This window comes from Alosa alosa, chromosome 13 (assembly GCF_017589495.1).
Source record: "Alosa alosa isolate M-15738 ecotype Scorff River chromosome 13, AALO_Geno_1.1, whole genome shotgun sequence".
NCBI classification, from domain to species: domain Eukaryota; kingdom Metazoa; phylum Chordata; class Actinopteri; order Clupeiformes; family Clupeidae; genus Alosa; species Alosa alosa.
In genome coordinates this window covers 4628800-4653197 of record NC_063201.1, presented here as the reverse complement: position 1 = coordinate 4653197, position 24398 = coordinate 4628800, and the positions used below count along the sequence as shown (strand labels likewise).

The 24398-nt window shown below is 38.4% G+C and overlaps 1 protein-coding gene across 2 annotated transcripts; it reads left to right on the top strand.

Moving 5' to 3' along the window:
* Positions 1-2607: 2607 nt before the first annotated feature.
* Positions 2608-13625, top strand: LOC125306554 (carcinoembryonic antigen-related cell adhesion molecule 20-like). 2 transcript variants are annotated; one of them, XM_048261976.1, is made up of 10 exons: positions 2608-2872; positions 3189-3518; positions 5115-5390; positions 8246-8494; positions 9973-10087; positions 10209-10237; positions 10351-10391; positions 10513-10579; positions 10757-10809; positions 13526-13625. In XM_048261976.1, exons 1-10 carry the CDS (start codon positions 2818-2820, stop codon positions 13556-13558), a joined length of 1248 nt encoding a protein of 415 aa, XP_048117933.1. In that variant the 5' UTR covers positions 2608-2817; the 3' UTR covers positions 13559-13625. The 2 variants fall into 2 exon arrangements, with proteins under 2 accessions (XP_048117933.1, XP_048117934.1); XM_048261977.1 differs by lacking the exon at positions 8246-8494.
* Positions 13626-24398: the final 10773 nt, after the last annotated feature.

Sequence of the window (24398 nt, the reverse complement as noted above, 5' to 3'; positions counted from 1 at the left end):
TGATACCAATTTGATTGAATGAGGTTTAAATGTGTTGTGTAGATAAAAAGATGTTTTTTTTTGTTTGATTATCAACCTTTGTTTTATTATTATTATTATTATTATTATTATTGTTATTATAATTCTTCTTCATGTGTGCACCTTTGAGAATAAATTGAATGATTGGAGTCTTAATTATTTAGTGGAGACTGTTAGTTGAGTTGAGGAATTGGGGAAATTAATGCAGGTTTTGACTGACTTTGGACCCTATCTTGGTGTTCAGAAACGGATGGTCAATGGCGCAAAGCTTAAAAGGGCGTGTCCAGTCCACATTTGGCATGATTTTGTGATCAGACCTCAGTTCTTAATCAGTCATGGGTGTGTTTTTGGCGTAACATTCTTTAAATCAATGAGAGTGACATCTGTCATTACCTTTAACAGCAAGCAGCGCAACTTCAACTAGTGTATTGGTATTCCGACACTCTGCAGCGCATTTCAAGGAATCTGTTTGCATGCAAGACGTCTGTGTATGGAACAGAGTGATTCTAAACCTTGCTTTACTAATTAAGCAATAAGCCCCGATAGGCCGTAGGTTACACAGATTCTACAACAGCTAAGGGACGTTGATAGGCACATCGCACTGGCGGAAAGCCTAAAACCCCCCTTTGCTGTTGTAGAATCAGTGTAACCTACAGACTCGAGTGGCTTATTGCTTTTCTAAAACTGTTGCTATAAATACTTGGCAAAGTTTCATAAAGTAAAGGCACAGCAATGAGAAATGTATAACAATTTATTCATAGCTAGCCATTCTTCCGCCAAGAAATATATTTCCTCTATCTGAATGGTTGCCAAGCAATGTCGAGACGCAGCTACTTTAACTTTTGTATCAAGTTATGGTAGCGCAGTAATATAGAAGGGAATGCGGTCAAGGTGTATGTTTGTGCTGGATTTTACAATGGCATCGAACGTGATTCAGCCAATCACAATCAAGGACCGGAACTATCAGTTTTAGAAAACCTGTTTGTGACTAGCATAGTGTATAGCCTACATGTATCTGCACTCGCCTATTATTTGAACTCATAGGCAAAGTGAAACTAACTTCATTGTGAACTCATAGTCAATGGCACAGTTCTACACAGTTATTTACTTTCACTATTGACTGACAAGGGGTTACCATCGAAAACAACATTTACCCCAATAATGTTTGAATTACTGAATAAAAAATAATTTTAAAAAAAGCACAGGAGTTGTTTGGGACTGCTTAGGGGCTGCTAATGGCTGCCTACACCTTGTGATGGTGCGTCATCAGCTTGCTTTATATGCACCTTTTGCTATTTCTTGGTCAGTGGCATAATGATTTTTAGAGGGTGTGTAAGATACCGATTTTTGGATCATGCGCCAGACCACACCTTATGTTGTTGTATGATAGATAGATAGATAGATAGATAGATAGATACCGCTGTTGTTGCAGGCAGCTCACTGTGCCGGGATTAGTGTGTGCTTTACCTCACTGTGTGTTCACTGTGTGCTGAGTGTGTTTCACTAATTCACGGATTGGGATAAATGCAGAGACCAAATTTCCCTTACGGGATCAAAAGAGTATATATACTTACTTAGATAGATAGATATGAGATACTCTAACAAAACAACAAAACGTATTTAGTGCGTTCTTGTGATAGTTTTGAGACTTTCAAGAGGGCTTTAAAGACTCTTACAGTACTGCAGTGTTTTTCAGCCACGGCACACTTTGGACACTTAAAATGTCCCACGGCACACTAACATCCTGTGTGAAGAAAAAATAAACATACCATAGCCTAAAATTTAAAATAATACACAGATACGGCCTTATTATGGCCTCTATGCAAGACTTGCTCAATAAAACAAGCGCCCTCTGTTTCATTTGTAGGTGACTATATCTAATTTAATTGTTGTTATGAACTGGATATTTGATGATTCTGTGAATACTGGATATGGGGCCCCGTTGTACAATGCCTGCATACCACACATAGTGCAATCATACAATCAATAAGAGCATGTGGTTATAAATTCTTTGATGCAACAGTTGCTTTTTTGGACCAGTGAGTGACATTTGGGTAATTTTCTGCAGCACACCTGATGATCTCTCACGGCACACTAGTATGCCCTGGCACAGTGGTTGAAAAACACTGCAGTACTGTTTGTTCACCTTGCATTTAATTAATTAATTCTCTTTCAGAGTTATGGTTGGTATGTTTATGGTGTTGTTAATTTAAAACTGATCATTTTGTCATTGTTGATATTTAATATTGTTGTTGGTATTATTGTTATTACTATGCTTAATTTAGGCTTTTCAACAATATTTTGTTTTATATTATTAACTGTAATGATTATGTTCATATTCTGTAAGGTGCTTTGGACAAAAGGGTCTGCAAAATACCATATCAATAACCATAAAGATGACAAAAACTACTGAATTCCATTATTCAAATTTGTTAGCTGGCTGTTTTTCATGTGAATATTTTTGAGTCTTTAACCACAAGATGTCAGTACATATTTGGTAATCATTTCTTACGCTCTCTGTTGTCTGGGATTTATGGGATGTTGACAGAGCAATTTTTTGAAGACCTTTGCCTCCATGATAGTGTAAGTGTTACCGTCCATGTACCATATCTATAAGTGTGTTTCCCTCTTCCTGTTGATGTTTTTTATGTCAAAAAACGTTGGCGTACTGTTGTCCATTTTGTTCTTGGAAGTCTGACGGTGACTACTTGATTTTGTTTAGTTAGATAGGCCTATATGTAAATGTATAACAGAATCAGGGAAGACCAAGGATTAGTTACCTAATACTCAACTTCCTGAATGGATCTGCACATCTCATTGACGGTGTTTACTGTGTTATTTCTTTCAGCTGCTGGTAAGAGACAATGTTTTAATATTCAAAGTCTTAAGAAGAGAAAACATACATTTACAGTCAAAATGTTAATTCTGTGACATAATGTAAAGATGTCAAGAGAAGATAATTGATAAGCTATATATATTAAAAAATGTGTATACATCAGCATGCTTATATCACAGTATTGTTATGCTGTATATCCTTTTAAGGTTTAGGATTTAGGGTATGTTGTTGTTTCTAAAAACCTCCCTACTTGCGCACCGACTAATTATTGTCTAAGTCTTGAAGCTGCATTGCATCAAACATGATAGATTCATTCTTCCCTTTGTTCCCTCAGGCTTGTGTTCATGCCAAAATGAGTTACTGCTGGATGGGCCTCTGGATGGAGAAGTAGGAGGGAGTGTGGTGTTCACCCTCATCAACCCTCCATCTGCACCACCTACAAAAATCACCTGGACTTGTCCAAGCAATACAGTGATCATCACTTCACTTGGTGATACAGAGATGATACATCCTGAATATATTGGCAGAGTCTCTGTGAACAAAACCACGGCTTCACTGGATCTCAGGAGCCTGACTCTCCATGACACTGGGGAGTACACTGTGAACATCACTGTATCCAGCAGTGGTGTAGAACAATTTGGGAAAACCTCACTGGCAGTGTTCGGTAAGGGTCCTATCTCTCCCTTACCCTGGTTAAACTGATGAAATTTGTGAATGTGAAACTGATGAATGTAGCAATCCACAAACATTTACAAATGTATAGAGTGTCCCATTTACTTATCTGCACAACATTTGAGTAGAACATTATGAGCCCCTTAGACATTGTTCGGTCCCCAGCCCCTATATGTATAACTAGGCAGTACATATAGTTCAACATTGATTACAACATGTTTAAGTCACACAATCTTATGGTAACTGGGTGAAGCAGGCCTTTGATAAGCAAAACTAGATGTACCGCATAGCGGTACAAAATATGACCGCCGCGCAGCCCTGTACATCTATGCCGCGAAAATAAATCATATTAATAAATATGTCTCCATCTTGTACTCCATCCCCCACTCTTGAAACTTTTGTGTATACTTGTTTGGAATGTGTGTTTGCGGGCCGCACACAAAGTAGCCAAAATTTGTAGCATTGTTATAAAACCTTTAAAATCTCTAAACAATCACAAGTAGGGCAGTTCATCACAGTCCATCCATTGCAACTGGACTGATGAAAGGTACACCTGTAGGCTACATTGTAATGCTTTATGAATATTGGGTTCATATAAGGTAGGGTTTCTCAACGGGGGCGGTACCGCCCCCTGGGGGGCGTTCGTACTACCTAGACCTAGTTGGGAACGTCAGAGGTTTTTTTTTTTTTTTTACATTTTAAACTTTCATGGTTTTCACATATTTTTGGTGCAAAAATAGGCTTACCTGAAATAAATAGGCTATTTTCATTCATGGGTTTCTAACCCCTCTACCGTCCCAGCTACATTTTACTGTTTATCTATGCTCAGTGGTCATACAGTGCAGTTCGGCCTGCACACCTCGACTCACGCTTCCCCAGCCCCAGCTATCGCCATCTCTATAGCCCGCTTTTCCGCCGCTGTTGTTCTGCAGCTGCTCTGAGCGTAGTCTCCACGAAAAAGACCCTGCTAATCCGCTGGATTGTTACGGTGCATGTGTTGTTCACGGATGTGCACTTGATTTTTGTCCATGATAAAATGACACGCCTTGTTGCCTACATTTAATGTGAAAAAAAAAAATCATTACAACCAATGCTGATGTGGTAGTGTTTTTTTTTACCCAACCAGTCTCCTATTGCTTAGGGACATTTTCTTATAATTCCAGAAGAAACCAAAACAGCACAGAAATGGTCTCTGCTTTTTTATTTAAGCAATATAGCATGAGTGTGAGTGGCCTAATAGCCCACCCATTTTTTTTTTTTTTTAATTGTGTGCGTGTGTGTGTGTGTGTGTGTGTGTTTAATTGTGTGTGTGTGTGTGTGGGGCACCAGAGGATCAAAGTAAGGTCAGGGGGCGTTTGCTCAAAAAAGGTTGAGAACCACTGATATAAGGTGTCATATAAGGAGTATGCAATCACTCACAGTTCTATATGTTTTATCATTGTGAAAGGGTCAATTTTGTGTCTTGTCTTTTTAATTCACGCAGAAATAATATCTTGCATTGTCCTTAAATCCTGATGGGCTTAACACTTTATAGCAGGTAAAAGTTAATCAGACATGGTAACATATATTCTGTATGACCTTCTCACAGAGAGAATCTCTACATCTCCTATCATAAGCACTGGGGGCACCCTCATAGCAGGCAACAGCTCTGTCAACTTGACCTGTGATGCCCAGGGCACCATCATCACCAGAGAGTGGACAAAGGATGGAACACCTCTGTTTCCTAGCAACAGCATCACCTTTTATGAGGATAACAGAACACTGTCCATCAGCCCAGTAGAGAAGGAGGACAATGGGCAGTACACATGCACAGTCAGTAATCCTGTCAGCTCTGTTAGTGAGAACCACAACCTTGTGGTCAAATGTGAGTATTTTTGAATTACTTGATTTGAGCTACTAACTCATTTGATATCAGTTATTGCATTTAATGGAATATATTTCATAGCCTGTCCACGCCCACCTAGACCTCCTTTCAGGGAGATATTAATCTGGAACATCAACATTTCTTTCAGACCCCATAACGGTCAGGCCAATCTGTGACGAAAACAATTTTAATCAAAAAACGTACATTCATTTACAGCAGACATACGCACATTGTTTGACTGACTGCTGAATCTGTTTCTTGTCAGTTTCCCAATTGTGAATCCCCAGACTCAATTCATAAAGTGAATGAGTCTGTTTTTAACCAGGCTATATATACCATCGTGTGATAGAGGATCTATGTGGCACATTTGCAACACTTTAGTCCTGGGCCCAGTTTCCTGATAACAATGGACACACGCACTTACGAGGGTTTTGTTTGGTTTTCGTTTGTTTTTTCCGACTGTTTCCCGAACATGCTCGTAGCGTGAACACGCGTGCACTGCTCTTAAGGGGAGCTGTCCACGTTAATAGTTCTGAAATATCCTCTAATTTGATGGTGATGTCAGGTGACTGCACGTCACAGCTAGGCCTACCGCTTACACTTCGGATCTACACATTAATTCACATCAATATTATTATGTTTCTCTAACTGGGGTAACTATACACAAATCCGGCGAAACACGGAAGTAAAGCAGCGCCGCCATTACTGCGTTGCCTTGCTGCTAAGGAAGTAGCGAAGTAATGTGTTGGTCCTGTAGGCGGCTGTAGCAGACGTTAGCTGTAGATGCAAAATCTTCTTTTTCTTCATTTTTATTTAGTACGTATGCTGTCCAGTGATGCCAGGAAAAGCGTGTTGTGTGGTCGGCTGTTTTAACAACAGTAAGAATATACAGACCTAGAATTAAACCGTTTGTGAAATTCACAAACCTTTGTTGCACATTGAGTGCCCATGTTTACAGGCTTACGGATTACACAGAGTTCCTTGTCGAAAGTGGAGGACCAAGATGTGCGCTAAAAGTGGATGAAATACATACGATTAATAAAATAATCCTGAATACCTGTAAGAACATGTATTTAACTGCTACAAGTGGTCGTGGCTAATAGTTATTTGCAACTTCTGAAGCTTGTGATATTAGCAACACAGCTACTAATGATAGCATTCGGCTTATTGTTGTCATTAATTAATACACGTCTTAATACATTATGTTGTCAATAAATTACCTTCATTGGTAAGTTTTGGGCCACTGCCTGACATCTACCCAATGTTCCCTTTCACCTGACATTTTTCATGAGCAGGATCTCCTATTTGATATTCTCTGACAGGATGCCTTCATTGAAAAGCCATTAGAAGGCACTGGCAAGTGTCACACTGTCACACTCCGCAGGCACGCAGTAATGGCTGCAGGCAAGATGGCAGCGCCCATAAAGTTCGCGGCGGATTGGTGTATACAGAAACTCAGCAACAGCACCTGTTAAAGGAACCATATGTAAGATTGTGGCCAAAACTGGTACTGCAATCACTTTCAAATTACTTTAGAGCAGTGTATCCCCTCCCCCTCCCTCCTGACTCGAGGTTGCCAACCCAGATGCCGAAAACACTACTGACTTTGTGCTTAGTAGATAGGTAGAGGGTGGCGATCAGGCCAAAAAACACAACATGACATGACAAAACACAACATCAACATCAGTTGAGGGCTGCAACTTCACTTTTTAAATGACAATATCCTGGCCAGACTACTGTTGTCAGTGATATAAGTATTTGAAATGAACATGATTTCTTAATGTCTAGTGACATATCAGGGCCATTTTATGATTAATTGAAATACATTTCTTACATACGGTTCCTTTAAGTCCACATGTCACTTTTTATTCTTCTCCCCCAAAACTACATGTGTCTCAGTGAACTCCTGCATGTAACTTCACACTACTGCACCCTAGTGGTGGCTCCATAAATGCAGAATACAACAAATATGGAAATAGAAAAACTTTGATATCTGCATGTTCGCATCCCAAGTAGGCTATATACCACACACAGACATAAATAATTGTAATTATTTAAAATTAGATTGTTGCACTGTTTATGTTTGTGTCACAAGATGAAGATAAGAAAGAGGTTGAGTAAGAAAGAGAGGAATGTAGGCAACATATAAGCCTAGGCTTAGATTTTGACGCAGGACAATTTAAACCACATGTTCCTATCTCTGCTTTTTCTTCATAGGCCTAATAATTAGATAGCCTACACTTAGACAAAGATAATGGCAAACTATTCTGGCAACGTCTCATTTAAAACGTTTTGTCTGTTTTTAAATCACATTATTATGCCCATTAAATGTATGCTGCACGCTAAAATCTGATTCATCACAAGTAAGCACAATAAAGAATGGGAACGTATTTGGATGATTATATTCTAAGTTGTAATTCCCCTGTATGTCCTGTTGGTGACCTCAGTGGGAAATACCTGTTAAGACGCTCTTAGCCAGTAATGAGAACTCTGGAGCACTTGTAGATCTACGAGTGTGTTTTCACGACGCTCTTAAGTTACGATGGTTTCGGGAAACAGTCAGCAAATGTTAAGACGTTCATAAGAGGGACTTTACGACGCTTAGGCTTACGATGCTTTCGGAAAACGGGCCCAGGTCTCTTCCCAATGAAGTGTGGCACTTTATACAAATATATATAAACTAGTGGTGCAGTGTTGTACTGTATGTGCAGTACATCAAACATAGTCTGTATTTTAAATATTAGAGCTGGTGGACGATGGTTACAAATGTATATAATATCCAATACAGTAACTTTATTTATTTTAATTATACCTGCTTGTATTCCTAATGTGCTATTGATCATGTCTTTTTTTAGATGGGCCAGAGGAGATTGTTATTATTGGCACAAAAGCAGTAGATACTGGCAATTTCATTCATTTGACCTGTCTTGCTAAGTCCATTCCTGAGAGCATCTACACTTGGGCTTTTAATGGGACAGAAATATCCGGAGCTTCATACATTAAAGAGCAGAGTGGACATGAAGACAGTGGGAAGTACACCTGCACTGCTAGGAACAGCATCACCAATCTCAGTCAAAATACATATGTCGATGTGTCAGTCACAGGTAAAGTCTGTTAGGGCCTCTCCAAAGCTTAAACTTGACACCTAGATTACACTCCCTTGCTAGGTCTGGAACCAACCAAGTTAAGATCATAAATGCCTTATTCCAAACAAAATAGGTCTTTCTTTGTCTTTTAATAGAAGATGAAACGCAAACTTTGTATACTCATACAATACATGAAAATGAAAACCATGTGATTTCCACATAAGCATAAAGTAAAATGTAACAAATAGGTCTTTGACAAACCTCTTTGGTGAACTAAGATTTCTAAGATGCCAAAAGGTAAACAACTAAGTTAAGGCCATGTGTGCTGTTTTACCTCCGGGTATCCCATATAATGCTAAATGAATAATTTATTCAAGAATATATCATATACTGTAGGCTATACGAATTCAAGTTGTCTCTATAAATAGGATAGAGTTTGACAAAGGTAGTTGGTTAGCATGATTGGTTGATTGGATGATTAATGGATATCAACACAGAACATAGCTGTGTCTTTAGGTTAAAACAGGTATTTTTCACATCATGTTGCTTTTTTTAGGTCATTGTTGTAACTATTTTCATTGAATTCCAAGACAGCCCCAATAACGTTTGCTAGTAGTACAGACCAATTGATTGCTTATTGAATCGCTTATTTTGCAGTATATATTTTTAATGAATTAATATTGCTTTGTAGAAATCCGCTTTCACTTTGATTTTTGGGATTTTTATAAATGATTCTATAAAGACCAAATTAAATGGACCAAGATTCCAATTATAAAAGTAGTAAAAGGGGAAATATCCAAATGCGGTGAATACTTACTGTCAGACACCAAACAGGACGAGGACCACAAAAGCGTCACGTTCAAAAGTTTAATTAAGGGTTGGGGGTTAAGGGGGGTTTCAGGGGTTCCGGGGTACAGGAGTTCCAAGAGTCTGCGTGTGTGTGTTCCCCAGTAGCCGAACAGCCGATGGCAGGAGCTGGATGATCCGGGAAGTCCTGGGGAAACACACACACAACAGCAATTGAAACGAAGCAGCAGTACAGTCAAGGACTAGGCGGTATTCGTGAGAAGAGGGACGGAAGGCAGGTCAAGATTACCAGGGCTGGAGAACACAGAAGTAGTCGAAGCTGGTCCGGGATCACAGGCAAAGAGTCAGAGGCGTTTTCCAAAACAGGCAGGTAACTGGTGCTGGTTGCAGACGATCTGACAAGTGTGGACTGAAAAGCAAGGCTTTATATACAGGGCATGATGAGTGGTGAATGCAGTGCAGCTGGTAGGTAACGAGGGTGAGGCAGAGCAGAGCAGAGCAGGAACAGGTGGAGGTCAGACTTCAATCAGCGTGTGTTACCAGGCAGAGAGAGAGCTCATGACACTTACACTGTATCTGAATTGATTGTACTGCTTTGAAATTAACTATCTGAACGTCTCCCAGATTCTTTTTTTACTCTCATATTGTGTCTAAAATTATATATTGTATTCTGCTATTATGCCTCACAGATCAGAAGGAAGTGAATAGCTTGTCCACTGGAGCCATAGCTGGAATAGCAGTGGCATGTTTGGTTTTTGGTTTGGCAGTTGGGGCTGGAGGTTCTTTCTTTGCAATGAGAAAAAGGTGAGTAAGGGTAAGAGTTGGCCCAAGTAATTGCACTTAATTTCAAAGAGAATATCTAAAGATTGTTTTGTCTGTCTCTCTTTCTCTCTGTGTGTGTGTGTGTGTGTGTGTGTGTGGGTAGGAATGTCTCTGGAAATTCCAGAAAAAAAGGTTTGCATTTCTTTTTTCTAGTCTTTTCTCCCTAGTCTAATAGGTCAAATACAATGCAGACTTGTACATGTAATCCAAGTGAAACTAGTAACTCTTGTCATTTTTTTGCTCAGATGCCCAGGACAGTCCATTTGCCCCCCCGTCCACAAGTAATGTAAGTAAACAGTAAACACTACACTATCAAATCTTTGTGATTTCCAATCAATGATTTTATTACAATCATGCATTGTTATGTGGATTAGGTTTAAAATGTCATCTCTTACTTTACCCAATAGGATGCTGCTTCGCATGTCTATGTAAACAGTAGAGTAGCTCAAGAATTAAACATGAGGACAAATTCAGGTATTTCAAAATATTTTAAGGCTGTCAAGCAATACAGTAAAAGAGTTGCAAAAGATTTGTCCATATTTTCTGTATTTTATTTTTTGTTTATTTTGGTTTAGTCATATCAAATAAACATACAAGTTAAAATAAATGTATGCCATTTCAGTGAAGTGATGCCATCTTCTGTTGTTTCAGGCACTGTTGCTCCAAATGATCGTATTTATGACAGACGTTTGTCTTACAAATCTGTGAGTAAACACCACATTTCAGCATACTGCACTTTTTAGCGTCTGTGTACTTTTGTGTTCATTCATTATTCTTTTTTGGAAGTGAAATGGAAAATGGAAAAACAAGTGGTATATGACTTTTTGAAGTTCTATAGTCACTTGCTAAGTGAAAAGTATCCTGTATTTTCAGCTATTTCAGGGATTAGGCTACAAAGACAATGTGGTCCGTGTACTTTTGTGTTCATTCATTATTCTATTTTGGAAGGAAAATGGAAAAACAAGTGCTATGTGGACCTATATGACTTTTTGAAGTTATAGTCACTGGCTAAATGAAAATGATCCTGTATTTTCTCCTATTTCAGGGATTAGGCTACAAACACAATGTTGACTTAATGAATGGATACAAACACAATGTTGACTCAATGAATGGATAATGTGGCTACAAAAACAAACAAACAAAAATAATAGTCTTTGTGGCGTCGCAAACGGGACACTTCAGTTTTGTGCCTGGTGTAGCCCCCTATAACAACGTTATTTGGACAGTAGGCTACCTAAAAGGTCTGATCTAGATTTTATTAAACAATGGTTCCTTTGGCCACCTGTCGGCAGGGGTGAAAGTAGTTTTTATTTCTTGGTGGTACTATTATATAGAGTTATAATGAAACGAAAATTTCACTTAGCCTAATTATTTATTATTTATTTGTTTGTTTATTTACTGTAGTCTACTTATCAAGCATTCACTAGGACTTCTTATCACTCTAGTATCACTAGATATCTTTAACCCACTGTATTTTTTTGATTATGAATAAATTGCAGACACTTAATTTCAACATTTCAATTTTCACTAGGACTTCTTATTTCAACATTATCATTTACCCAATTGTATCTGCCTTTATTTAGCCTTAATTTCCAACATTTCAACATTCATTTATTTATTTATTTAGCCTAATTACTCCCACTTCCAATCGTTTTTTATATAGGCTACTGTATATCATGAAACCGCTTCTTTGAGTCATGCCTTTTTATTTGGGAGACTGCAACATACTGTAGCGTTTCACTATCATGAACTGGTTTATTGTCACAAAGCACACAATGCAGCATATAACACAGCGGGCCGTGTCAGGCCCAGAACCGAAAAAGAGCAGAACTTCCTCAACCGTAGCCTATATTCTCCGGGGTCCGCCCCTCTTCGCCAGGCTGCCAACCATGGCGTGCCGGGATTATGCATAGCACGCCACTCCCTGATTGACAGCCGGTCGATAGTCCACTAAAACACTTTCAAACACAGAATACGCTTTCGAGGTTGGCCAGAGGCTAATAGCCACTTCATTTGCTGGCGAAACGTCTGTTTGCTGAGATGAGCCATTCATTAAGTCAACTTTAAGATGAGATAGCCATTCATTAAGTCAACTTTAAGATGAGATAGCCATTCATTAAGTCAACTTTAAGATGAGATAGCCATTCATTAAGTCAACTTTAAGATGAGATAGCCATTCATTAAGTCAACTTTAAGATGAGATAGCCATTCATTAAGTCAACTTTAAGATGAGATAGCCATTCATTAAGTCAACTTTAAGATGAGATTCCATTCATTAAGTCAACTTTAAGATGAGATAGCCATTCATTAAGTCAACTTTAAGATGAGATAGCCATTCATTAAGTCAACTTTAAGATGAGATAGCCATTCATTAAGTCAACTTTAAGATGAGATAGCCATTCATTAAGTCAACTTTAAGATGAGATAGCCATTCATTAAGTCAACTTTAAGATGAGATAGCCATTCATTAAGTCAACTTTAAGATGAGATATCCATTCATTAAGTCAACTTTAAGATGAGATAGCCATTCATTAAGTCAACTTTAAGATGAGATATCCATTCATTAAGTCAACTTTAAGATGAGATAGCCATTCATTAAGTCAACTTTAAGATGAGATAGCCATTCATTAAGTCAACTTTAAGATGAGATTCTATTCATTAAGTCAACTTTAAGATGAGATAGCCATTCATTAAGTCAACTTTAAGATGAGATTCTATTCATTAAGTCAACTTTAAGATGAGATAGCCATTCATTAAGTCAACTTTAAGATGAGATAGCCATTCATTAAGTCATTTAAGATGAGCCATTCATTAAGTCAACTTAAGATGAGATAGCCATTCATTAAGTCAACTTTAAAGATGAGATTCTATTCATTAAGTCAACTTTAAGATGAGATAGCCATTCATTAAGTCAACTTTAAGATGAGATAGCCATTCATTAAGTCAACTTTAAGATGAGATATCCATTCATTAAGTCAACTTTAAGATGAGATAGCCATTCATTAAGTCAACTTTAAGATGAGATATCCATTCATTAAGTCAACTTTAAGATGAGATATCTATTCATTAAGTCAACTTTAAGATGAGATTCTATTCATTAAGTCAACTTTAAGATGAGATTCTATTCATTAAGTCAACATTGTGTTTGTGATCCCTGTAATAGGTCAAAATACGACATCATTTTCACTTAGCAAGTGACTATAGAACTTCAAAAAGTCATATACCACTTCCATTCCATTTCCCATTTCACTTCCAAATGAATGATAGCAAAAGTACACGGATCTTTTAGTAATGCATTTGACAATAGTATGGACCAATTGAAATCAAATGGAGCAGTAATCGTAGGATCACCTACAATTTAAAAGATGTGCTTTTTTGATTGAGTTCTAAAATGTATCTTTTCTTTGTTTTCCCTTAAAGGATCCAACTGACGAGCCTTTGTATGTAAACTAGTATAATATGACCACTTCATGGACTAGCCACATACCACGTGAAGAAAATAAAGAATGCTTCCCAAGTCCTTCCCCTTTTCCTGCAACTCCTTTTAAACTGAACATTTAATTGTAATTGAGAAATATTCACAGATTTTCTTTTTCTATTGAGTGTCTTATGTTCTTTCATATTTATTTACACAAAGAACGTTTGTCTGCCCCTCCCACACATCCAGGAAATGATAATAAAATGGAATGACAGTCAAAGGTAGGCTACTGGGCAATGAAATGAGTGTACGGGTTGATTATTAACTAAAATTAGCCCATTAGTTTCTTCTATGATATGAATTGGATTGGACTGGATATTTTTAATGTCCCTGAGGGGTAATTTGGTTCACAGAAAACGATATGAGATAGTATTTAGGACATAACACACATATTCAAAATGTAAAATCACATAGACTTGTGGAAGATTGTAATATGTTCCAATTTAAATGTAAACATAAGCAATGATAAACAAATGCAAGTTGATCTATAATTTGTTAAGAAACCCAACAGCTGATGGGACAAATGATGTTAGGTATCTGTTAGACCTGGCCCGCTTACCTCCTCCCTGATGGCAGGAGGCAAAACTCTGAGTGGAGTGGGTGGTTGGTGTTTGCCAAAATGGCCAGTGTGGCTCTGCCTGCCCAATGCTGTCCAGGTTAGTGCTAGTGATCTTCTGGCAGAGAGTAACAATTTTACAGAGCCTAATTTTGTTTGTCACTCAGTTGCCAAACCAGCATATCATATCAAGTCAAAACTGATTCAATAAAAGAAGAGTAAAACATTTTGAGAAGTGTCAACATTGAATCTCTTCAGCTTCCTCTAAAAGAACTGTCTCTGATGGGCCTTTCTGAATAAGGAGTTAATTGTGGCATCAAAGGTCAGTGTATCATCTAAGATCAGGGGTGAAAGTAAGCCGGTACTGGCCGGTACGGAGTACCACTAAAATATTTGGAGAGGGTACGCCGTACCGGAAAGAAAACTATACTGTCTCTGAAAAATATAGCACTTTCAGCATGACAACATGCTAACGTCAAATTACCAGAAGCAACACGTTTCCCCCAAAATATATTTCATATACATCGTTCTGAACTGTATCTGAATTGTGTCTAAACCTCCCGTGCAGCTGGACAGACAACGAGCAAGCTAGCGCGCGTACAGTAGCCTACAGTAATTGCGCCAACGTGCACTGGTATCCAAAGTGTTTTAGCAGACGGACGTTTCTTGGAAAGTCTCCCAAATAAAAAAAACATACAGGCTAAAGAAAAATATGTTGATGTTTCAATAGCCTATTCTGGTTTTATGTGTGCAGTGTTTCGCTGGAGAGACAGGAGACAGACAGTGCGTGTACGGCTTAACCAGATCTTGCGCAGCAATAATGAAAGTGTTTTAGCGGACAGAAGTATGTTGCAGTCTCCCAAATAAAAAGGCATGACTCAAAGAAACGTGTTTCATGATATACAGTAGCCTATATAAAAAAAAATTTGATTGGAAGTGGGAGCGAGCAGAGTAACTAGGTTAAATAAATAAATAAATGTTGAAATTAAGTGTTTGCAATTTATTCATAATCAAAAACAGATGCAGGTGGGTTAAAGAGTGATACTAGAGTGATAAGAAGTCCTAGTGAATGCTTGATAAATAGACTATAATACAGTAAATAAACAAATAAATAAATAATAAATAATTAGGCTAAGTGAAATTTTTCGGCTCTGGTAAGATTATAACTCTATATCATAGTACCACCAAGAAATAAAAACTACTTTCACCCCTGTCTAAGATGGTGCCCAACTGCTTGTATTGGCTTACTGTCTCCAGACAGATATGTCAAAGAACAATAGTGCTACCCCCTGTTGTGCACCAGTGGTACTTACCAGCCTCAGAGAAGCAGTCTTTGTGTGAGGTAACCTGTTATCCCAGACACCAGGAGTGAGTCCAACTTCATCACTGTCAGCTTGTCTCTCTGTAAGGTGGGTTGGATAGTTAAAGGTGCTAGAGAAATCTTACTGCAGTATTGCCCTTGCCCAAATGAGAGTACACCCTATGCAGCAAATATGATGGTATCTTCCACTTATTGTGGTACTGCAGTGGGAGGAAACAACAACTAATTTCTCAACTCAAAGTTGTCAATTATTGTATATTATTACAAATATTTGTTTAGTGTTTTAATGAAAAATGTAGTTACTAATTGGAGCAGAGACACACATGGCTGTGTGTTGCATGATCGTGGGTCTACATCGTAGAAACAAATGCACATGTCAGAGTCCATACTGCGATAAAGTATATGGTAGGAGCAGGCTTCACTCAGTTTGAGAGTTGCTTGGCCAAACTTAAATGTTAACTAAGAGTCCATACTGCACCAAGTGGTGTTCATTGCAGAATACTGGGGACCCTATAGACCTATAAGACTGGACATGTGACGCATGAAACAATCCACACTAGACTTTCTAATTTCTCTCTGGCTTGATCATGACTGTCACCAATGTACATTTCCACAAGAGTTCCATCTAGTGGCATGATACAGTTATTAAATTCAATTCATAAGGTTGCCCTTCGTGGAAGAAAGACCAAGAAAGGCTTTAGCTCGGATGGTCAAGCAACGGACACCAGAGAGCTAAAGAAATAAACAAATAAACAGAAATACTTTGACATAATTCATTGACATAATTTTACGCCTCACATGATGGAGGAAGGTTTTCAGGGGTGAGTTTTACACAAGCTCCAACAATGGCAACTCCCTTAAAATTGTTAAGTTGTTTAGCCAGTACGATAGTGTACTCGTTGTGGATAATGTGAAGGACCAGAAAATAGGTGAGAAGAAAGTTTCAATACTCTCAAACAGAGCACGGCATTATCTCATAAAGGCCCAGGTCTTATTCACAAGAACAGATATAAGGAATGAGAAAGAACTAAAGAGCAATGGCCTATCAAAACATGCCTGGTCAAGGCCACGATTGTCTGTTGATATGAGTGGTCAGTACAAAGGCCTGCAGTCAAGAATACTGAAAAACACTGACAAGGCTCTGTATGTGCATTGCCCAGCGCACTACTTATATTTGGTGTTAGTGGAAAGTGCAAAATCGAGCCTCTGTCATCTGGACTTTTTTCACAGGCTGGAATAAATTCACAACATTTCCTCTTCATGATCTTTTTAAATCTAGTAGAGAAGCTCTATGTGTGTTTTACCAGCTCTATGAAAAGACACACTACAGTGCATTTGTGAGGTCCGGCACCCTGAATAGGGTGAAATCAGAATCAGAATCAGAAGAATCAGAATCAGAAGCAGGTTTATTGCCAAGTATGTTTTCACATACGAGGAATGTGTTTTGGTCTCGAGGTGCATGACATATAATAAATATACATGTACTTATTTTTCTTAACGGTACAAATATATGCCGATGTAACATAAAAATCTACAAACTGGATCCCTTTGGAACAGCTAACTGACACGACCTTCCTTCCTTTCCTAGCAATTCTAGACTATGGTTTTCCTTAATATTTTTTGCCGGTAAGGGTGTGAATCTGATCTTAAATTCAATTCATTGAGATAACCACTACAGTCTTTAAGGTTGGGACAGAAAAGGAGTTTGGAAAACTGTATAAGAGGTGGGTCACCAAAACGCCCTAAGAGTGTCACTGAATAGACAGAAGCCACTGGGACTTGCATCCCCACAGTCCCCCCAGGACAGCAACGGCAGAGGAGGGTCCCTGCAAAGTACAGACAAAGTACTGATGCAATTACAAAGAACCACTCCTTCCAGTCAGTAGAAGACTACTATAGAGGGAATGAGTATTCATTCATAGATGTTCTTTCTCAGGAACTACATAGAAGATTTAGGAGAGACGGTTAGTCCAGTTAAATACTTTCAAAACAACCGGAGAGGTAAAGATGGGTCCTGACTCTCATGAGGCCATTTAGACATTGTGTAAATTCTATGGAAGAAGTTAACAACAGGACTCAACTCTCTTTCCCAAGCACATCCAACTGAAAGGGGATGATCAGACGGTACAGTACCAAGCCTATTATATATTATTGTTGCACTACAGGTGGATCTAAAAAAAAATAGAATATCGTGGAAAAGTACATATTTACCCCCCTAATTTAGTTCAAAATGTGGATCTTTCATATATTCTAGATTCATTAGATATAAAGTGAAATATTTCATGCCATTTTTTTTGGTTGTAATCTTGATGATTATGGCTTATAATTCATGAAAACCAAAAATGAGTATCTCCAAATATTACAATAAAGAGGTTGTAATAAAGAAATGTCGGTTTCCTGAGCTCTTAGTCTGGTTAAGTAAACACAACCACAATCATGGGAAAGACTGCAGACTTGATCGTTGTCCAGAAGACACTAATTGACACCCTCCACTAGCAGGGTAAGCCACAGGAGGTTAGCAGGGTGCTGTATGAAAGCATATTCATGGAAAGTTGACTGGAATGGAAAAGTGTGTGCAAGCAGCAGCCTTGAGAGAAATAAGCAAAGTCGATGCAGAAATTTCACAAGGAATGGACTGAGGCTGGAGTCTGCATCAAGAGCCACCATGCACAGACGTGTCCAGGACATGGGCTACAAGTGGCATATTCCTACTGTAGTGTCAAGCCACTCCTGAATCAGAGACCAGGTTCTTACCTGGGCTAGGAAGAGACAGAACTGGACTTTTGCTCAGTGGTCCAAACTCTTCTTTTCACATAAAAAAACAGAATTTGCATTTCATTTTGATATCAGGGTCCAATCAATGTCCCAAGAGTCTGGAGGAAAGGTGGAGAGGCACAGAATCTGAGTTGCTTGATGTCCAGTTTGATGTTTCCACAGTCAGTGATGATTTGTGGTGCCATGTCATTTGCTGGTGTTGGTCCACTGTGTTTTATCAAGTCCAGAGTTAATGTAGCCTTCTACCAGGAGATTTTAATTTCTTTTCAAAAGGTCAACATTTCTGTATTATAACCTCCTTATTCTAATATTTTGAGATACTCATTTTTTGTTTTCATGAAACCATAACGAAGATTACAACAACAAATGGCTTGATATGCTTCACTTTATATCTAATGAATCTAGAATATATGAAAGATCCACTTTTTGAACCCACATGCAACAGGAGGGCCTTAATACATCTGGGCCCAGGGGCCCGAAAGTTCATAATCCGTCCATGGCTGTCAGTAGCGTGAATACCCAACCAAAGAACCAAAAGCAATAGAAACAAAAATCACAGAAAAAATAACCTTTGTTGGCTAAAAACAGCGTCACTTACAGAACAGCCTTCATGAGCATTTAACTGGGGCTATCAAAAGCTTGTCAACAATATCGGAAAAGATACCGGTACAATTCTCACAAAACTTGTTGGAAAGGTGTAGCACTGTCTAAGGAAACCCCATTCATTTTTGAAGCTGATCAAACTTAAAGGTAACTTTGAAGCATTTTCCGTATTGTAGCCTATTTTCTTGCAATGATGGCGAAAGTGAATAGTGTCCTTTCATTTGAATTTGTGCGTGCCTGTGTCATTCATTTCTTTCACATGTCTTACAACATAAATAATGCATTCATATGCTAGTAGTAATGTCAGAAATGAACCGGTTTATAAGCCTCTTAGAAATGGCTGTTGCATCTTGCATGTTACATTTACAGTAGATGCGCACTCAATCGCGCATCCATGCAGGCAAAACGTAGCACTCAAATGTGGCGATGGCACAAAAAAAACTTTTACAATGGCGGTGATAGCCTACAGTTAATGTGAATCGCGGACATTAACCAAAGAAAGGAATTTCCACCTCCATTTACCAAATAAAGGCTATGTTTCTGCATTTTAACACAAAACGTAATTTCTGTCAGAAACCAGCCTATAATGCATAGGGTAACTTGAGGTGAGTCAGACAGAAGAGGGACCTGTCTTAGTAGCCTATATTGAATCCCATCCCTTTCAAACAACCTTAAAATTGTGTGATTAGCCGCCAGAATAATAAAATCAAAATACAAAATATGACTGGGCTAGGTCCAAACCTATGAGTAAGCATTCAGTGTAATATAGAGGTTATCAAAGGTACTCTAGTTTGTATTTTCTTTTAAAATATACATTTTGGAGACAAATGGAGTCATACCACAGGTCTATATCTAGGGATGGATTATTGAATGGGCCTACTGGGCCCAAGAGCTCAGGGGGCCCTGAAGCCTAAGACTGTGTGAAGTTGCTTCTCCGCCCTTCTCCTCTATTTCCACAAAACTCACGTCGTCATAATATAAAGGGTATTTTTTTTTTTTTTTTTTTAAAGTCTTCCGGGGAAGTATGCCCCCGGGCCCCCCTATCTTAACAGGGGAGGTTTTTTTTGCATCTATGCCCAGGGGTTCATAATTCATCCGTGCCTATGTCCGTCAAAAGTTTGGTATATCCTAATTGACTGAATGACTTGTTTGTGATTTTAATAATATTTTTGCATGGCAGGAAATTTATTGAAATTCTGTTATTGAAATTCACACCGCACCACAGATTTGGTCCCCCCCCCCAATGTTGACATCATGGCTACGGCCTTGCCACATATGCTAAGATCTTGGTTCTGTAGAATTTTGGGCACGGTTTCATGATCCTCAAAGCCTTCTGACCATTTTGATACATTTTTAGCATTTTTTGTCAGCATTCCAGTCTGGAGAAAATCAACCTTATATCAGGTGTGCGCCTGTTATTTATTCTGCTGCTGTTGGCTATGAGTCTGACAGAGGGAATGCCTCATTTTGCGCCCATAGACATAAACTATGACGAAGTGTCTTGCTCCGTCTATGTACAATCTTTGGTTCTAGCTAGTGGATGTTTGAGGAGACAGCAGGTCCTGGAATTCGGGCTGCAGGAGATGAGTACTGTCAGACAGAATGGATTCTGCCTTCTTTAGCACCTACAGTACGCCCATTTGCCTGCAAGAAGGTGTAGGATCACTGGAGAGTTGGCTATCAGCGTCCAATAAAACATAAGCATACAGTCATGGGTCTAGGATGTAACTGAGACCTTCATCCTGCTTTGGCATGATAATTATCTGCTGTAGGAACCCCTGTGTGTGTTCTGTGGTGGATTTCTATGACTTAAAGCAGGGGTTCCCAACCTTTTATGTAAAAAAATGTACAATGTCTTAAAAATGATTATTATAAGATTAAAATATTTGTACAACAATGTTAATACATCCTTATGTTATAAACTATGTAACCTGTGTAGCCTACACTGTGTAAAATGTGTATAAAAAAACATATAATTGTTTGAACGCATCATAGGCTATGTCACATCCTTGCGGCCCTTTGACTCTGCCGTGGCTTGAGTGGACAAGCAAGCGATGGTGTCAAACTCCCTAAAAAGTAAAACAGATCAATTTAATAATCAATTAAATGCTTGGACGAATGTTTGCCTGGTTTGCGAACCAATCAAATCATATAGGCCGACTTTCATTGTGTTTTAATTCCTATTGATATGTTCCAAAAAAGACGTGTTTAGTTCAGGGGGTTGGCAACCTTTACTTTCAAAAGAGCTATTTTTGACCAAAAATTGTAAAACTAACTTCCTACTTTTTTTAAATACAAGGAGTCTTCAGCCTATTGATCTGAATTAGCTTATCAACCTCACCTGAATCAAGGGTTAGTGTGACGGTCGGACCAGCCGCCGCACAGAACGACGAAGAAGTTTAGTCTTGCACTTTCGTTTAGCCTACTCTCCACACACACACACACACACATAGTTAATTAGTTGTCTTTGTTCATGCACATTTGAAATATTACCCGGTTACATTATTGTCATTCATTAAGTTTTTGTATCATTCAGTTACAATAACATTCACAATCTATGCTACAGTAGCTGTCCAAAACACACAACTCGTTTACTTTCGTTACTTTCGCAAATACGTTTTTATTTTTTAAATTGAATGATAGGCCAGAACTTAATATAATCAAACAGTTGAGTGGTCCAAAATAAGAGTGCTGTGAATAAGTTGATTCTAAATTATTCTTATCCATAATTTCCCTTTGGCCTTGCTCAAACTGTTGTTCCACATTATAATAGGCTAGTAGCAATCATAATAATAATCATAACAATATAATGTTTGTACGATTATAAAATATTGCTGCTGGCTATGTAGGCTAAGCATGCCTTGACATTTTTGCTCAGTGTCCAAATGCAATGTTTCATAGCGATTTCATTGTTTTTCTGAAGATCACACAAAACTACAAGCCCGATTTTCATGAAAGCTGGCGGAATGTAGCAAGGGAAAAGTTCGGTATCGCTGGGCTGCCTGGCCTGGCCAACTTTAACTTTCACAATGTTGCATTGCATGGTAGGCTATTTGGTCTGCATGAGTATCTGTGCTCTCAGAATGATCTACTTCCGAGATGTCTTCAACATTACATTCTATAGAGCAGTGGTCCCCAAACTACGGCCCGCCACCTCTTTTAGGGTGGCCCCCCAAAACATGTCCGTGGTATATAGCATCTGCCCCGCATGGGAGTATGACATCGTCAAACTATAACCTCCATAATTCCCCCATTCATTCTCTATAGCGAGTCTTAAAGGAGAACGTGGCAACTATTTCAACTTAATAAACCCGTTTAGAAATCATTTGGATGGTTAAATGACCTGTTCCGGTGAAAATGATGACTTTCCCCGCTGCGCCTAGCGTCCCCAGGCGGAAAACCAACCTTGCAACATTAAGACTACCGTCCCGGAAAGAGAAGTGAGAAACAAGAAACTCGTTTTAAAACGTGTTTCTTACCTTGTAACATCCACATAGTTCTGCCAAACTTATGCTAACAGTTCGCTAGCTTGTAAACAAATCCATGTGCTTTAGCGTTACCTTTTCACACAGTTTGAAATAGCATAATGTGCAATTTCTCCAGCAGAGGGGGAAATCCTGCCAAGTTTCTCTTTAACAGTACACGTGTAATACTCTTTTTGTCCACTGGTGGTTGTTTTGGCGCTGTTTCGCGTTTTCCATCGAAAACGGAATGAAATGTACAGTAGGCCTACTTGCAAACAATGTAAGAGGCCTATGCTGACTGTATCAGTGCTCAAAGTATTCTAAAAGTTTATCAATTAATTGCTAATAACTAACTAACTTCTATTCAAGTCATATTTCTGGGACTTTCAGGGATAATTATTTCTATTTTGTATCCACTCGTTCAAATGTTCATACAAATTCACAAGTTCTCATAAGTTGAGTGAAAGTGGTCATTTCCACTGCCAGCACTTCATAAAACTCTCATAGTTTGAGAATTTTAAATTATTTGTAGGATATTGCTTGTTCACAATTTGAGCTGTGTATGCAAAGAGTTCAGAGTTCACACATTTTGAATATTTCATTTGAGCTACATTTTACACTGATATGGCATGATGGCAATATAAACACAGCTAGCAATGGTATTAAATTACAGTAGCCTATGATTAAATGTAATGGAATATTAAACTAAGGTAGACTGTTTACAGCACTAAGCTATTTATGGTTACTGATATACTCCGAGTCTCTGGCCCTCTCTTAGAGCCAGGCATTTTGAACTGGCCCCCGGAAGAAAAAATTTGGGGACCACAGCTATAGAGGATTTTTTGGAGTGCTTTGTCTCCTCATTAGAAAGGAACGGCAGAGTTAAAGGGACACAAGGATGTGACAGCATATGTCGCGTTCAAATAAACATAAGTTAGTAACGTAAGGATGTATTAAAGCTTAACACTGTTGTACAAATATTTAATCTTATAATATAATTTTTTTAAGAAATTGTAAATATTTCTTACAATTAAATTGTAAATATTTTATTAATTTATATTTTTAAACAAAGCCAGGGAGCCAACAGAGAGTGGATAAAAGGCCGTATGGAGCCACAATGAGATATTGAAATCCTCATCTACTTTACTCTGCCTTAATTTTTGTCACCTGATGTGTTGATATCCTAAGTGTAATGTGCTCTGTAATATTTGTTACCACAATGAGATGTTCAGTCTGTGACTCTTCTTGCCCCTCAGGATTGTGTTTGTGCCAAAATGAATTACAAGTGGATTCACCTCCGTATGAAGAAGCAGGACAGAGTGTGGAGTTCACCATCATCAACCCACCAACTCCACCATTTCCAGTAGTCATATGGGTGTTAAAAGATGTGGGAATAATCTTAACTTTAGCTGTAGAGACACCAGCTGATGGATATGTTGGTAGAGTCTCTGTGAGCAAAACCACAGGTTCACTGGAGCTCAGGCAGCTGACTGTCAATGACACTGGGATTTACACTGTGGCAATCCAGTCTGGCGGGAATGTAAGGCGAGGGGAAAAATCACTGACAGTGTTTGGTATGTAGATCCTCAATTTTTCCTGATAAAATGTGCATGTTTGCGGTGTATACGGTGCCCTATAATTCTAGAGATAGCTGTCTCAAGTGACTCAAGACTCATTAAAGTGAATGTACTCGACTGGAAAGGCGAGGTGACAGTGGCAATGTTGAATATGTATTTGCTATATCTTCTGAAAACTATAAGCCACATATGCTTTAGAAATTATTATTTATTTATTTTTGAATGGGACACCTCTCTTATTAATGAGTGTGACAGCATGTGGGGCTCTATGTGCATTAATTGGGAGACATTTTCGTTTAATTTAGAATATCGGATGAAATATGATTTGTTACTTACACAAACAACTAAAATACACGTTCACATTTCCCAGCGGGTTTTGTAAGTTAATGTAAAATAAACTGTAATGTGTTATTACCATAATCAGGTGGCCTAGGCCTATATAGCCTAGAGTCGGGCTCCACATATTATTACATATATTATTTCCCTGCAAAGCACTGAGTATTGTGCTGTCAAAAGTAA

Bases quoted from the DNA above. Each gene is read 5' to 3' on its own strand.
- LOC125306554 (XM_048261976.1), top strand. From the start codon at position 2,818: ATGGATCTGCACATCTCATTGACGGTGTTTACTGTGTTATTTCTTTCA. The intron at 2,873-3,188 runs GTAAGAGACAAT...TTGTTCCCTCAG, and splicing joins GTTATTTCTTTCAGCTGCTG to GCTTGTGTTCATGCCAAAAT. The intron at 10,088-10,208 runs GTGAGTAAGGGT...GTGTGTGGGTAG, and splicing joins TTCTTTGCAATGAGAAAAAG to GAATGTCTCTGGAAATTCCA.